This window comes from Bufo gargarizans, chromosome 11, assembly GCF_014858855.1.
Source record: "Bufo gargarizans isolate SCDJY-AF-19 chromosome 11, ASM1485885v1, whole genome shotgun sequence".
Classification (NCBI taxonomy): domain Eukaryota; kingdom Metazoa; phylum Chordata; class Amphibia; order Anura; family Bufonidae; genus Bufo; species Bufo gargarizans.
In genome coordinates, this window is record NC_058090.1 from 15,318,934 (window position 1) to 15,336,576 (window position 17,643).

At 44.1% G+C, this 17,643-nt stretch overlaps 1 protein-coding gene across 1 annotated transcript in view; it reads left to right on the forward strand.

Annotated features, from left to right (window-relative positions):
- Window positions 1–17,643, forward strand: part of FERMT2 (FERM domain containing kindlin 2) — a 68,428-nt gene that overhangs the window by 44,669 nt on the left and 6,116 nt on the right. Inside the window, 6 exon segments of the mRNA XM_044272441.1 lie at window positions 3,951–4,085; window positions 5,781–5,830; window positions 9,231–9,355; window positions 12,068–12,174; window positions 12,981–13,202; window positions 14,233–14,253. Of these exon segments, the coding sequence (XP_044128376.1) occupies window positions 3,951–4,085; window positions 5,781–5,830; window positions 9,231–9,355; window positions 12,068–12,174; window positions 12,981–13,202; window positions 14,233–14,253 (660 nt within the window).

Genomic DNA, 17,643 nt, shown 5'->3' on the forward strand with positions numbered 1-17,643 from the left:
CTATTTTTATTTTTTATTTCATGTAGAGGTGGTTTTTGTCTTTCCACCAATGCCTGCCTTTGATGTTCTGTTTCTTTAGTACCAAATCTTCCAAAAACTTAAAGGGAACCTGTCCCCGGGATTTTGGGTATAGAGCTGAGGTCATGGGTTGCTAGATGGCCGCTAGAACATCCGCTATACCCAGTCCCAATAGCTCTTTGTGCTTTTATTGTGTAAAAAAAAAAAACTATTTGATACATATGCAAATTAACCGGAGATGAGTCCTATCCCTGACTCATCTCACATACAGGACTCCTCTCAGGTTAATTTGCATATGTATCAAATTATTCTTTTGACACAATAAAAGCACACAGAGCTATGGGGACTGGGCAGGGGCGTAGCTAAAGGCTCATGGGCCCTGGTGCAAGAGTTCAGCTTGGGGGGGCCCCCCTTCATTTAGTAGTTTTTGGTGGTCAGGGGAAGGGAAGCACATAGTCTTTGTGCTGCCTGAGGCAAACTTATATTTCGCCTGTAATACTACATTTCACCAGCAGTGGCCGCTGCAGTGGGAGATGTGTACCTGGGAGCTGCTTCCTCCTCGGCAATCACAGATGATCGCCAGGGATTTCTGAAATTAGAATGTACAAAAGTGATTCAGTGATAAGATTTATAGGGTCTTATACAGAAGATGTAATGTGTGTGTGTATTAATACTTCTTGGAATGACCGGTGGGACGACTGCCGTGGTCAATAAGGGGTTAGCCCATCCACCCTGAGAGCTGAAGACTGCTCATCTTGCTAAAAATACAGATTGTGAAAATCGAGTTTTGAACGCTGGTATCAGCGGAGACGTTGCTGCGGCTCAGACATCTGATCTGGGAACGTGGTTGCATTTCCTGTCGTCGTCTTCTGGAGACGTGAAATGGGATCTGTTTTTCCTTGCGCAGCTGCTGGAGCTGTCAGGGCGCCCTCGCTATTTATAAGTGGGATGGGAGGGTGGGGTCGTTTCCTTACATCTCTCCACCTTAATTCCATGAAATTAGCCGTCCGCAGCGGACGTCCTATAAGGACTCGTTAATGTCCCGACCCTTGCATGTTACGTAGCTGAGTAATTCCGAGGGTTGATGCGAGTCTGGGGTATTCTCCTCTGAACTGTGATTCAGACTTGTAAGTTACCCGCAGCGTCTGGGAATGTAATCCAGCTAGGCCGTGCAATGCTATATGCTCCTGACGTAGTCGCCATACTGCTGATTCACAAAGCTTCATTAATGGTCTCTGACATCTGATATTATGACTCACGGACTGCGAGAGTATAATCATCCGGGCGTGTAGTATGGCCCCCAGATGCTGGCGACTGAAAATGTAGGGGGTGGGGGTACATTAACTTAAAAGTTTTGTATTTAATAAGCCATAAAATGTAAACCTACATGGGACACTACAACCCCCAACAAGACCTAGCCATGATACAGTTCTATTATACTATACATGGAACACTACAAACTCCAACATCACCCATTCAATGGACGTGGTCATAAGATAATTCTATTATATCCTATATATGGCGCACTACAACCCCTAACGTAGCTGACCTCTGGACAGGACCATAATGCATTTCTGGTATACTCTATACATAGAGCACCACAACTCCCAATATGACAGATCATAATGCAGTTATTAAACACTGAAGCCCCCAACGTGACCCAACCACGGGATATGACCATAATACAATTCTATTATACTTTATACGTAGAACACTACAACCCCCAGTGTGGTGTCTCTCCCCCTGCTTCTGTTAGGCTTTGTCCCACTAGGTCCTCTATTCTGTGTGTGTGTATATATATATAGATAGATAGATAGATAGATAGATAGATAGAGATATGAAAAATGGCGGCACTGACTGCTCAATGGGAAAAATAGGGTGCACGTTCCAGGGGAATCGACTCCTTACCCCAATCAATGGATCCGGAAAAAGGACGGCACACCGGTCTTGAAAAAGTAAAAGTGGTTTTAATCAACCTTGCGGTACAACGTTTCGGCTCCAATACTGAGCCTTTCTCAAGCTTGAGAAAGGCTCAGTATTGGAGCCGAAACGTTGTACCGCAAGGTTGATTAAAACCACTTTTACTTTTTCAAGACCGGTGTGCCGTCCTTTTTCCGGATCTATATATATATATATATATATATATATATATATATATATATATATATATATATATATATATATATATATATATATATATATATATATATATATATATATATATATATATATATATATTATAGTGCACTACAACCCCCAGCATGGTATTTTTCCTCCTGCTTCTGTTGGGCTTTATCCTTCTAGGTCTTCTATTCTGTATACAAAGTGCACTACAACCCCCAGCGTGGCGTCTTTCCCCCCTGCTTCTGTTGGGCTTTCCTGGGTCTTCTATTCTGTATACATAGTGCACTACAACCCCCAGTATGGTGTCTCTCCCCCTGCTTTTGTTAGGCTTTGTCCCTCTAGGTCCTCTATTCTGTTTATATAGTGCACTACAACCCCCAGCATGGTATATTTTCCCCTGCTTCTGTTAGGCTTTATCCTCCTAGGCCTTCTATTCTGTATACGTAGTGCACTACAACCCCCAGTGTGTTGTCTCTCCCCCTGCTTCTGTTAGGCTTTATCCTCCTAGGTCTTCTATTCTGTATACATAGTGCACTACAACCCCCAGTATGGTGTCTCTCCCCCTGCTTTTGTTAGGCTTTGTCCCTCTAGGTCCTCTATTCTGTTTATATAGTGCACTACAACCCCCAGCATGGTATATTTTCCCCTGCTTCTGTTAGGCTTTATCCTCCTAGGCCTTCTATTCTGTATACGTAGTGCACTACAACCCCCAGTGTGTTGTCTCTCCCCCTGCTTCTGTTAGGCTTTATCCTCCTAGGTCTTCTATTCTGTATACATAGTGCACTACAACCCCCAGCATGGTATCTTTCTCTCTGCTGCTGTTGGGCTCCGTTCTCCTAGGTCTTCTATTCTATATACATAGTGCACTACAACACCCAGCATGGTATCTTTCCCCCTGCTTCAGTTAGGTTTTATCCTCCTAGGTCTTCTATTCTATATACATCGTGCACTACAACCCCCAGTGTGGTGTCTTTCTCCCTGCTTCTGTTTGGCTCTGGTCTCCTAGGTCTTCTATTCTGTATACATAGTGCACTACAACCCCCAGCATGGTCTCTTTCTCCCTGCTTCGGTTGGCTCTGGTCTCCATACGTGTATACACAGTGCACTACAACCCCCAGCGTGGTCTCTATCTCCCTGCTTCGGTTGGGCTCTGGTCTCCATACGTAGTGCACTACAACCCCCAGCAGTGGTCTCTTTCCCCCTGCTTCTGTTGGGCTCTGTTCTTGGTTTTCTTGGATTGCAGCGTCTTCCTCGCGCCTGTCTTCTTCTTCCTCCTTATTCTGGGGATCTCGCGGGAATGTCTTCAGGGTAGATGGGAGATAATTCCTGGGGATTCTCTAATATCCTTCAGCCGTCAGGAGGTCCGCGCTCGTGACAACATCTGTAACTGGTTTCTTTCTATTAGGAAAAGAGCTGCAAACACCGTGGAAAAGTGATCATGTTACTGGTGAGGGGGTTAACCCCTTAAAGTCCTGTAGCTGAGGGGGGTGATGGTCTTAACCCTTCCCCCATAGATATTACCAACCTCAAGGAGCCCACTGTTGCTGTAGGGGGTTCTTTCCACTCTCTTTGCATTCAAGCATCCCCCATCAAATGACATCACTGAGGCCGATGACATCACCATGAGTGGCGGCCAGTCAGTGCTTCTCCCCTGTATCTATATACTACCATAGTGGAACACAACCAAGAACATAAAATGATCAAATGTAGCAGAGCTGAAATTGTGCATGTCCTGCAGTAAAGACATTAAAATTGTTGGTAGAAGCTGCGGACCCTTTTAATTTTTATTTTTATTACATTTTTTGCAGTATCATATAAACAAGCTGTCGATGATGTCATCGGAGAATCATTATAACAACAGCGACAAAGAAATTGATGAGGTCGACGCTGCTCTGTCAGATCTGGAGATCACTCTGGAGGGAGGAAAGACATCAACCATTTTGGTAAGATTTTTATGCAGTCGGCTTCTTCTGTAGCTAGAATACGCCGTCTCTTCCGGATTGGCGGGGATCGGACTGCCAGGACCCCCTCCACCAACCCTAAAAAGTGTTTGTAAAAGAGGTGGCATAAGAAAACATGGCTGCTGTCTTCCAAATGCCTGTCCATGGTTTTGTGTCTGGTATTGCAGTAAGTTGACTGCAGCAATACCACATACAACCTGTGGACAGGGGTGGCGCTGTTTAAAAAAAAAAAAAGTCAAATTTTTCTATTTCATAAAACCGTTTTAAATGTTGTAGACCCCTTACCTCAGCACTCCGGACCCCCCAAACTGTGCAGGGCACAGAAGCGGTTCTGAATTGTATGGAGGGAAGGCTTAAGAGACCACTGTCCACACGTTCTCTGCATCTTTGGGGGTCCCAAACATTGGACATAAGACATAATATTCTAAGGTATAAATATCCCCTAAAACTGGGGGTAACCTAGGATAACATAACACATGGGATCCCATTCACAGACTTCTTCTGTATGCTGAGGAATTGCTAGTTGAGCCATTTCTGTAGGACCCCAGGGCGATTGGCTTTTCTCCCGCCTGCGTCTGACGTGTCTGCTGTAGCTGGCACCTTCCTTGGCACTCGCTCCCCTCTGACGCCAGTCCCTTTATTCGGACGATTCCTCGCAGAGCTGGGATCCTGCGCCCTACAGCTCCGTGTCAGGAGGCTGCTGGCAGGGTTGTCTTTTTAAACAGTAAGCTAATGAATGCTAAAGGTCACGTTCTCATAGTGTTCTGCCAGATCAGGCCCGTTCCCAAAACACCCCCCCCCTCCTGTGCTGCAAACACCGCAATACCGCAGGTCTAAGACGACCATCATTTTATTTTACTCTATCCATTAGTATTGCTCAGACCTCTTTCCCACCTGCGGCTCCATAGATGTTGCAAAACTACTACACCCAGCATGCTCTGTCAAACCTGCCGCTCTCGGGCATTCAGGAGGCTGTAGTCCTGCAGCAGGTCGGAGACTGGTTCCAGATCTTGTATGGGTTTAGATTTACATCTTCTCCAATCATATCTAAAGCCAATGGACTGTCAGAGCTAAGCTGTCAGGTCATGTCTGACCACTGGGTGGCGCTAGACCAGTGTCTGTTTCCAGTGGCGACCAGCAGAATTTTAACACTGTATGAATGGAGAAAACCGCTGTGAATCATTACATGGTGGTCATCCAGTTGACTGGCCATCCATTATAATATGGACAGACCTGCTCCACTAAAACAAGAGGTACTTTTTGTTAGCAGGTAGATGCCAAGGAATCCTGATAGCCCTTCCCTCCCCCCCCCCCGGTTTATAATTTGGTCCGCTGGGTTTTGTCATTTTGGCGACCCTGCAGACAACCCCTTTAAGTTTGCAGCCGCCGGTCCTCGTCCTGGCGTATTGGAGACTTTTTCAAGAGAAACAGCGGCCACTGCAGGAGAAGTGTGGTATTGCATGGTGGCTGTTCACATGGCTCTCTGCTCTACCATATAGAGGGGGGGGGGGGGGGGGTCCTCAGTGACGGACCCCCCTCAACAATATCCATTTAAAGGGTTAGTAAAGGCGGATCATGTAATTCTACTTCTTGGTATACAGTTCGGGGAAATTATGAGCATGGGTTGTCCGGGATTACCACGCTCTTAACAGATCCTGTCCATGTTTTTCCTTTTAGGGCGACATCACCTCCATTCCAGAACTTACAGACAACTTAAAAATCTTCAAGTAAGTGAATTATTTTCCTAATGTCGGGTGTCGCCCCCTCCCCCTTCTCTGTATGAGGTGCTTTAAGTAAATGTCCAGCTTTTAACAACATATTGTGGATAAGTTCAATACTTTTGTGCTGATTTAGTTTCTTAATATCTCTTCATAATGGTGGGAAGTGTGTGTTGTGATACAGAGTTCCAAATCCCCAGCATAGACAGGTAAATGATTCAATACAAACTACCTACAGCTACCACTAGAGGGAGCTTCAAACCCCCCCCCCCCGCCTCCCTCCTCCAGTATGCAGTAAGCACTCCCCCTAGTGGTGACTGCAGGTAGATAAAATGTAATCCTTTAATTGTCTGTGCAGGGGATATGGAGTTTCAACCGTTATACAAATGTAAGCTGTTCGCGTCTGCGTCGTGGTTTCCAGCTCCGGGTATGGTAAAACACAAAAGGCCCCTGACGAACCCCATTGACTTTTATAATGAGGGTCTGTGCCATTTTGAGGGGGGGGGGGGGGGGAGGGGAGAAGTCCCGCGTGCTGCGCTGTTCTTTCGGTCAGAAACTGCGACAGAGCCTCCAAAGCAGATGTGAACATGGCCTTAAAGGGATTGGAATAACCCTTGTAAACGGCGGCTGGGTTATGGAAACAGTCAAGTGGGCTGTGGTCTGAGGTTTCCATAGCTCTCATTCACTGCTATGGGAATTACAGAAACCGTGTACCACAGCTTGACCATTTCTGTATCTCTGCCCACCCCGGCCACTAAAGGGCTGAATTTTGAATCCATTTAGTTTTTTATAAATCCCCTGGATAGAAGTCTTATAAAGTTTATGCAAAATTCAAAGTTAGACCAGCAACTCCAAACAATATGTAATAAAGTACTGGTTCACCCTGCCACACCTGCAATGCAAAAGCAAACAAATTCCATATGCAGCAGCACCCAGGACACAAGCAAACACTGGAAACCTGGATAAATCTGACTTGCATTACTGCTACACTTACTATATGAAAATTAGAAGCTCTTTGCGCACATTCTTTATCAAAATTGTGTCCGGCCCGTCTACCAACGACAAGGTAACCTCTAAAGGTGGATTTACACTGGCAGACGAGCAGCAGACTGTCGGGAAAGGGAGCGTTTCTTTTTGACAGTCGGAGGAGGTAATGCCCTGTATTTACATGCAGCGATCACCTCCACAGGATGAGGACTCAATTGCTCGTCCTCGTACATCTGCATTGTTCCAGAAATAATTATGTGCCAGAATCCTTTCACCCGATGAACGAGCGTATCAGCTTGTTTTTCGGGTGATCGGCCTGCCTATTAAGACTGGTAGTTTGTTGAGCATTTGCAGGAATGGATCTGCAACTTGCAGGCCGCAATACATGCTCCGGTGGTGTGCATGAGCCCAAAGCCAAAATCCAGGGCAAGAATCCAGCTATAGTGTACACTAAAAGCCCTGGGCAGATGGGCGCTTAGAAGGTTTAATGGTCTTGATGTCTCTTCCATTGGTTCGGTACATGGGAAGGAGCTGGCGACGCCTTCACCGGCCGTATCCCTGTAGAAGACTCGAAATTGGTCCCCTGCCCGTGTCTTGTTTGTGCTAGGAGGAGAACCAGTTCTGCGGGCTGTTGGCACATCACAAGTGGCGCGGTTTTCGTGAACCCTCCGAGTGCGACGTGTGTTCCCGGCACCAGGCGTTCCTAAAGTTGAGGGCTCAGGAGACCCCCGGGGCGCAGGAACAATAGCAGGAGCTGTCAGAATTTGGGGTGGCGGTAACCCAATCTGCAACTCCCGAAATGTCAAGCCCTTCCGAAAGCTGCATGGAGCGGCTCTATTTATAGGACGCCGGTCATTAACTCCCAATCTCTCGCTCTGCTTATCCAATTCAAGCCTGGAAAGAGTCCAAAGCTGCCCCGGCAGAACGCGAACAAAGGCCTCAATGGGGAACACATGGCCGCCGAGGCCGAGGGATGATCTCCCTTTAATTTGTTGCAGAAACACAAACAAATCTGGAGAGAACACAAAATCCACTTTGTTTTCCCCCAAAAAATTATCAGATTCTGACAAAAAACATTCAACTCGGGAACCAGTTTCGGTGCGGTGGACGGCGCAGGAACGATATTCTGCAGCTACTTTATCTTCTTAAAGGGGTTACATCTGTTAAAATTCTGCCCTATTACCCATTGGGGGGTTAAATTATTACAAATGATATGTAAGGAAAAAAATTGAATCCTGGAATACCCCTTTACCCCTTTAAGAATGTCTGTACTCAGCGCCCCCCCCAACGATGTATGAAAAATAAATGATATTATCTATGACCCGGAACTTTCCCTTTAAATGGTGAACAGAGGGGTTCTGCAGGATTTAGAAAAACATGGCCGCTTTGTTTCAGTGACAGCGCCACACCTGTGTACAGGTTGTTTGTGGTATTGCAGCTCAGCTCCATCCACATGAATTGAGCGGAGCTGCACAGGTGCGGCCTTCTTTCTAGAAGAAAGCAGCCATGATTTTTAAAACCTTGGACAAGCCCTTTAAAGAGTGGTGTTTTTGGATTTTCATATTGCTTGCCTATCCTTAATACAGGTTATCGATGTGTGATTAGCGGGATCCGACTCCTGTCACCTCCGCCAATTAACTGTTTTATGAAGCCGCGGCATTCCCTGGAGCTCTGCTGAGTGCTGCGGCCTCCTGGCGGCTGCCAAGCACAGCGCCGTCCATTGGATAGTGGCCATGCTTGGTATTGCAGCTCAGCCCTATTCACTTGAATGGTACTGAGCCTGCTCCTAGGTCATGTGACCAATGGACGTGACGTCAAGAGGCCTAAACGCTGATCGGCGAGGGTGCAGGGAGTCAGACCCCATCCGGTCTGATATTAATGACCTATCCTGCGGAACCCCTTTAAGTACGGCAGTTGTATATAGACTACCGGTGCTCTTTATGGCAGCCTGTACAATGTGAACGGAAGGGCATTGTATGGGCACAGCCCATGTAGATTATGTATCAGTTCCCCATAGTTTTCAAGATCTCTGCTTGCAGTCACCTTCATTGTGTCCTTGTGGTGGATATAAATCGGTCCTGGTCTTGTGGTGGTCACACACGTGCGTGCCTCTTCACAGCATAGTTTTCAGAGCTCTGGCCGCATGCATTGTTACTATGTAGCGAAGGTCACATGAAAGGTGCAGAACTGATTGTCTGAATGTGAACTGTTCTGCATGGTGCCTCGAAGGTCACATGATCCACCCCCGTCACAGGAGGCCACGCCCCACGTATGATAAATGCAGGGTATCTTTGGAAAACTGGACCTTGAGAAATGGGGGGTCACTGAGCGATCTGTTAATGACTGCATGCTCGGGACACAGCCAAAGGTCAGGATGTTACACAAAGTAAAATGTTCCTTCTGTCTTTCCTGGATAAAACAGACCCAAGAAACTGACTCTCAAAGGCTACAAGCAGTATTGGTGCACGTTCAAAGACACCTCCATATCCTGCTACAAGAGCAAAGAGGAAGCGAATGGAACCCCTGCCCACCAAATGAACCTGAGGGGTAAGTGCAAAAATGAAAGGGGGGGGGGGGCTGCTATAGGATCATAGTAGTTATAGTCTTGTACATAGGAGCAGTATTATAGTAGTTATATTCTTGTACATAGGAGCAGTATTATAGTAGTTATATTCTTGTACATAGGAGCAGTATTATAGTAGTTATATTCTTGTACATAGGAGCAGTATTATAGTAGTTATATTCTTGTACATAGGGGCAGTATTATAGTAGTTATATTCTTGTACATAGGGGCAGTATTATAGTAGTTATATTCTTGTACATAGGAGCAGTATTATAGTAGTTATATTCTTGTACATAGGAGCAGTATTATAGTAGTTATATTCTTGTACATAGGAGCAGTATTATAGTAGTTATATTCTTGTACATAGAAGCGGTATTATAGTAGTTATATTCTTGTACATAGGAGCAGTATTATAGTAGTTATATTCTTGTACATAGGAGCAGTATTATAGTAGTTATATTCTTGTACATAGGAGCAGTATTATAGTAGTTATATTCTTGTACATAGGAGCAGTATTATAGTAGTTATATTCTTGTACATAGGAGCAGTATTATAGCAGTTATATCTTGTATATAGGAGCAGTATTATAGTAGTTATATTCCTGTATATAGGAGCAGTATTATAGTAGTTATATTCTTGTATATAGGAGCAGTATTATAGTAGTTATATTCTTGTACATAGGAGCAGTATTATAGTAGTTATATTCTTGTACATAGGAGCAGTATTATAGTAGTTATATTCTTGTACATAGGAGGCAGTATTATAGTAGTTATATTCTTGTACATAGGAGGCAGTATTATAGTAGTTATATTCTTGTACATAGGAGGCAGTATTATAGTAGTTATAGTCTTGTACATAGGAGGCAGTATTATAGTAGTTATAGTCTTATACATAGGAACAGTATTATAGTAGTTATATTCTTGTACATAGGAGCAGTATTATAGTAGTTATAGTCTTGTACATAGGAGGCAGTATTATAGTAGTTATAGTCTTGTACATAGGAGGCAGTATTATAGTAGTTATATTATTGTACATAGAAGCAGTATTATAGTAGTTATATTATTGTACATAGAAGCAGTATTATAGTAGTTTTACATAGGAGGCAGTATTATAGTAGTTATATTCTTGTACATAGGAGCAGTATTATAGTAGTTGTACATAGGAGGCAGTATTATAGTAGTTTTATTCTTGTACATAGGAGCAGTATTATAGTAGTTTTATTCTTGTACATAGGAGCAGTATTATAGTAGTTATATTCTTGTACATAGGGGCAGTATTATAGTAGTTATATTATTGTACATAGGGGGCAGTATTATAGTAGTTATATTCTTGTACATAGGAGGCAGTATTATAGTAGTTTTATTCTTGTACATAGGAGCAGTATTATAGTAGTTTTATTCTTGTACATAGGAGCAGTATTATAGTAGTTACATTCTTGTACATAGGGGGCAGTATTATAGCAGTTATATTCTTGTACATAGGGGGCAGTATTATAATCCAGCATGCTTTATAATGTGATTAGTTTGTGTATTGTTTTCTCTTCAGCTATAGCCTTGTACTATATAGCGAGGTGTTAAGTGTAAGTTACGTTGTGCAGTCACCTGTTCCCCATTTAGCTGTGCAGTAAACATACTTGCTGCCAAATGATGTCAGGCCACAGTCATGACACTTGGCGCCAGAAATACCTTTTTGGGTACACTGACCTGCTCTCAGAGCTGATGACTGAGCTCCATGGAATGCTGCTCCTCGGCGCTGTAATTGGAGCACAGCTCTGTCTGTCTGGAGATGTGGCGGGATCTTAGTAAACTTTGAGATATTTGGGTCTTTGGCCTTCTCTGCTTTATGTAAAGACCAGTAACGAGCAAGACTTTGAAGAATCGTCCAGGATTTGATCTCTGTCTTTCATTCTTTCTTGACTAGATTTGTTTCTCAATCATTTGAACTTTTAAGTTATTAAAATATTTGATTTGAGGTGGAAACCATCGTGGTTACATTTGGTCGCCAAGTGAAGGACCGGCTCTTAATATGTTGCTGATCGCGGTAGTCAACCTGGTGTAATTATGCGTGTTGTCAGGGAGCAAGCAGAGAGTACTTAAAGGGGTTGTCCAGGGTTATACAAACTCTGCTGCTTCCTTCCCAAAACAGCGCCACGCCTGTGCATGGGTTGTGTCTGCTCTTGTAGCTCGCTTCTTAGTGAATGGGGCCGAGGTGCAGTACCAGATAAAACCTGTGGACAGGTACGGCACTGTTTTTGGACTTAATCCTGGACCGCCCCTCCCCCGTGCAATAACCACCAATATCCTACAACCCCATCATCCACTTAACCAAATTTATGGCCAAGCAGGACCTTCCATCTCTCAGCCCTTGGTTTGACTTTCATGATGGGACGACTATTTGTCTAGTCTAGGCAGGGGACCTACTTTATATAGGATGTAGGAACCTTTTAGGATTTCCCTTGGATGAGGTTTAGGGGCAGCAGATGTCTGCATTGGGCAGTGCTCCAGACTTACGCGTTCCGATTTTCCAAGCTCTTCTGAACACTATGGATAATATGGAAGCCACGGCTGAAACTATCCTCCAGATGCATATAATTATTACGCCATTTGTGATGTTCCAGTCCTGAGCTATATTTTAATATAAATGTTCTGTGTGAGAACTCGGGGCAATAAAACGTACCATTTCTTCCTGTTTTCCAGGCTGCGAAGTAACTCCAGATGTTAACATTTCTGGCCAGAAGTTTATTATTAAGCTCCTCATACCAGTCGCTGAAGGAATGAATGAGATCTGGCTCCGGTGTGAAAATGTAAGAAACAGAATCTGATCTCTCGTCCTTATTTTGGATGTAGCCCTTCGATACCCAATCATTCAGCACACTATGTACAGTGCCCTACAGCTCCCACTCAGAAGGTCCATACAATAATAACTGTCCCAAATAACATATACGTAAACTGCAACAGTCCAGTACATTCCCTATAGAGCAGTGCCGCCATATAGTGCTCGGCTTATACAAATGTATACAGTGACCAAATAACCACTCCATATGTAAAGGTAAACTAACAGCACTATCAATAATACTGCTATAGATGAATCAGATCTTTGATGGTTGAAGGCTTCAGCAGCTAGGCCATTGGTGAAGCCCCCTTTACTAGTAGCAGCCACCCCACACAGGACCCACACCCCAAGGGTCAGCCCTGATTGTTTTTGGGTTATTTGATCACCGGAGTGGTGGTGTATGCCATACTGGCCCTTAACATAGTATTGTATAGCATAGTGAGGAGCCAAAGCTCTTCCCCAGCCCTGTCGTCTAGGGTAAGGATTGGGATCACCATGCTGGTGGACTTGATTACGGACGATGCCACCAAGCCTAACCTCTTGCGGTAAGTTGGGTACACTCCTTGACCCCCTTGGTTATGTAGAGGTTTGGTTCATCAGCTGAGATGCCACCAAATTTGTCCGGCTTGTCATTTGCCTTGGTGATAAGTTCTATATGTATACAGGAGAATCTAGAGATGCGCCCTCTAGTGGCCAAAGGCAACTGCCCCCCACCCCCCCCATATTAGTGGCATCCTAGAATTAGAGCAGGGACATTAACCATCTCTACCCTTGCAGGAGAAGCAATATGCTCACTGGATGGCAGCTTGTAGATTGGCGTCCAAGGGCAAGACCATGGCGGACAGTTCTTACAACCTAGAAGTCCAGAACATCTTGTCTTTCCTGAAAATGCAGCATTTGAACCCCGACCCACAGTTCATTCCAGACCAGGTCAACTCCGACATCAACCCAGAATGCGTGGTTTCACCCCGGTATTTAAAGAAGTACAAGAACAAGCAGGTAAAGGAGATCTCTTTGGCGCGATTTGGACACTGCTGTCTCGCCTTGCTTTGGGCACGAGGCTCTGGGCATTCATGCATTGCAGCTGTTTGACAAGTAGCAGCACAAGGGGTTAATGACATGGTTCTTACATCCAGGAAGTGGCTTTCGTGGTCCCAGAGGTCAGATGGGGAGGTTTCTGTCCCACAGAATCTCATGACATCGGGCTGCAGTATAAAGCAGGATGTGCTGTGCCAGGGGAATGCGTGGAATGCAGATGCACATGTCAGCTGGCTGCTCCCGCAATGAGAGACTTAGGACATTAGTTAATAATATTCTTGACATTTTATTAAAATGAAATGTTTCACTGTGTAAGTTCATGTAGAAATTGAGTGGCATTTACCTTTCTGACTGGGAAAAAGTCAGTCATCCCACTTTATTTGTGAATGATGCATTATTGGAGATTTCAAGACCAGTGCGGTACATTTTTGTTACATGGATATGGGGCTGTGAAGTTACAGCATAAAGACATTCTCCTATTGAACAGAATGGTTGTGCCCACGTCCTCCACCATTGTAGCACAACCTGCTCGTCCATGTAGAACCCTCAGCTCTTACTTTGCTTACATTCACTTTGCTTTTGCCTTGTGTCAATTTGAACCTGCCTATAACATAGGGACACTTTTTTTTTTTTTTTTTTTTTTTTTTTAGTTTTTTTTCCAGGGCCACTTATCATCCGGGGTGGACTGGGAATGTAAATGTGGGAGCAGCAGCTTCTGTGTTTTGTCTTTTTTATTATGTGTATTACCCTTTATAAGTGTGTTCGTTCTCCTCATGAATGTAATGGTTGTGCCCGCATCCTCCACCATGGCAGCACAATCCCCTCTTTCATGTGTGACCCTCGGCTCTCACTTTGCTTGCATTCACTTTGCTTTTCGGCTTTATTTTTATGCTCTTTTATTTTGCTTAAATCTATATTTACTCTTTTTGTTTATTTCCATCTTCCTCCTTTTATCCTATTTTCTTCCATTTCTTGGCATTGCCACCTACAGCCAGGCTATGTAAGAGACTTGGTAAGTTTCAAAGGAGTCTTGTGTTCAGTGGACAAATTTCCCATGTCATGCTGATTTCTCCCCCCCCCCCCTTTTAAGATGCATATCTTAACCAAACATTGCTAAAATCATATTTTCTGCTACGATTTTAATTTGACTATTATGCTTTAGAAATTGCCATTTGATAAAAAGTGACCTAATGAGGCAAAATTAATTTCCGCTAAGAAATTCAATTCGGGTGCAAATCCATTCTACCTGAATCAAAAGTACTTTAAATGTCAGTCTACCTGTCTCTTTCTATCTTGCTCCTTCTTTCTTCTTTCTATCTTGCTCCTTCTTTCTTCTTTCTATCTTGCTCCTTCTTTCTTCTTTCTATCTTGCTCCTTCTTTCTTCTTTCTATCTTGCTCCTTCTTTCTTCTTTCTATCTTGCTCCTTCTTTCTTCTTTCTATCTTGCTCCTTCTTTCTTCTTTCTATCTTGCTCCTTCTTTCTTCTTTCTATCTTGCTCCTTCTTTCTTCTTGCTGTCTGTCCTCTTTCCCCTCATCATACATAGATGCAGACAGACAGACAGACTACACACACATGTAGACATGCCTCACAACTTTTTGGACGGTCAAAGAGGGACACTTTTGGTTCATTGTGTGAAAGATCCATTTTTCCTGCATATTTATAAAGTTCAATAGTTTTTCTCTTATGAAATGGCGCAAAAGTAATCTGAATATAGAAATTTCTAAAATCCCAACTGCATTCAATGATTTAATAAGACGGCTCAGATATACAGAGAGTACCAGACATACACTTTCTGGGTCAATATTGTGAATGTAATAATGAAAATCTGTACCTCAGATCAAAAAGAGGGACTTGGGCCCAAAGGAGGGACCCCTCGGAGGTCTGCCTGTAGATACAGCCGGTTACTTTCATGGCTGGCATTACGCTGGCTTTTCATTTCATGGTGAAAGACTTTTTCAGCTCCTTATTGAGAATGTGGGTTCACTATGGAACTTATTACATATGCATATACAACCAAAAACAATCCTGAGCAAAAGTTTAAGACCACTTGAAAAATGGCAAAAATTCCTATTTTACATGGCTGGATCTTAACAAGGTTCCAAGTAGAGCTTCAACATGCAACAAGAAGAAATGAGGGTGAGGCAAAACATTTTTTGAGCATTCAATTTAATGAAAACAACGAATAAACTGAAACAGGCTGTTTTTCAGCTGATCCATAGTTTAGGACCACATGCCTTTTTAAAAGGCCAAATCTGTGCAAAGATGTGGATTCATTGTCATTCCCTGTCAGGTAGTCACACGTTGTGATGGCAAAGGCAAAAACACTCTCCCTTTTTGAACGTGGTCGGGTTGTTGAACTGCATAAGCAGGGTCTCTCACAGCGCGCCATCGCTGCTGAGGTGGGACGCAGTAAGACAGTCATTCGGAATTTCTTAAATGATCCTGAGGGTTATGGAACAAAAAAGTCAAGTGGAAGACCCAAAAAATGTCACCAGCACGGAGCCGGAGGATCCAATTGGCTTTCCGTCCGATCCTCGACCCAAATTAAAGCCCTTACTGGTGCTGACTGCAGCCCCATAACCATCAGACGGCATCTGAGACTGAAGGGCTTCAAAAACTAAAAACGTCTTCAAAGACCTCGTCTCTTTGAACGCCACAGAACTGCTCGTTTGGACTTTGCAAGAGAGCACCAAACATGGGACATTCAAAGGTGGAAGAAAATTTTATTCTCTGAGAAAAAATGTAACCTTGATGGTCCTGATGGTTTCCAACGTTACTGGCCTGACCAGCAGATCCCACCTGAGATGTTTTCTACACGCGCCACAGTGGAGGGGGCGCCATAATGGTCTGGGGTGCTTTTTCCTTCAGTGGAACAATGGAGCTTCAGGAAGTGCAGGGGCGTCAAACGGCCGCTGGCTATGTCCAGATGTTGCAGAGAGCATTCCTTATGACTGAGGGCCCTCGTCTGTGTGGTAACGACTGGGTTTTTCAACAGGACAACGGTACAGTACACAATGCCCGCAGGACAAGGGACTTCTTCCAGGAGAATGACATCACTCTTTTGGCCCATCCTGCGTGTTCCCCTGATCTAAATCCAATTGAGAACCTTTGGGGATGGATGGCAAGGGAAGTTTACAAAAATTGGACAACAGTACCAGACAGTAGATGGCCTTCGTGCGGCCGTCTTCACCACTTGGAGAAATGTTCCCACTCACCTCATGGAAACGCTTGCATCAAGCATGCCGAAACGAATGGAAGTGATAAACAATAACGGCGGAGCTACTCATTACTGAGTTCATGTTTGGAAGTTGGATTTCTGTTTTGGGGGGGCTTATTTATTTTTATTTTTTTTGGAGGTGTGGTCCTAAACTTTTGATCAGCTGAAAAACAGCCTGTTTCAGTTTATTCGTTGTTTTCATTAAATTAAATGTTCAAAAAATGTTTTGTCTCCCTCCCATCTCTTCTTGTTGCATGTTGAAGCTCTACTTGGAACCTTGTTAAGATCCAGCCATGCTAAATAGGATTTTTTGCCATTTTTCAAGCGGTCTTAAACTTTTGATCAGGACTGTATAATGTTAGTGGGGATATCTGGGGTTTCCACAAGTTGTGCAGGGTCCTGATGTTAAAGGGGTTCTGCACTTTAATTTAACTGATGATCTATCCTCTGGATAGATCATCAGCTTCTGATCGGCGGGGGTCCGACACCCGGGACCCCCGCCGATCAGCTGTTTGAAAAGGCAGCAGCGCCGCGGCCTTCTCACTGTTTACCGCCGGCCCACTGACGCCATGACTAGTATCAACTAGCGTGGGCGGGGCTAAGCTCTGTTCACTTGAATGGAGCTTAGCCCCGCCCACGCTAGTTGATACTAGTCATGGCGTCACTGGGCCAGCGGTAAACAGTGAGAAGGCTGCGCCGCTTTTGCCTTCTCAAACAGCTGATCAGCGGAGGTCCCGGGTGTCGGACCCCCGCCGATCAGAAGCTGATGATCTATCCAGAGGATAGATCATCAGTTAAATTAAAGTGCAGAACCCCTTTAATTACCTTTTCAGTAGAATGCACATTGATATGCGTTTATACTCTATATACATTTGACAACCCATAGGGATTTTCAGTGCCGTGCTCGATTTCCAGACACACAGCTATTCTGATAACCCCCTTATGTTAGGAAATTGCTAGTTGTGTAATTGTCTATCACTTCTAAAAATTAACCCTGACGTAAGCTTGCACTTTTCTATGAACTAATGCATCGTAACTGATTGTATCAAGACATGGACTTGGTGATGCTATTTTATAACCTGTCAGTAAGGGCAGAGCATTAGACTGGATGCTGCTATAGTGGTAATTACAGCATGCCCATTGCTATTCCAGAGTCCTAAGCTTGACTTGATGGTCGGTTTGT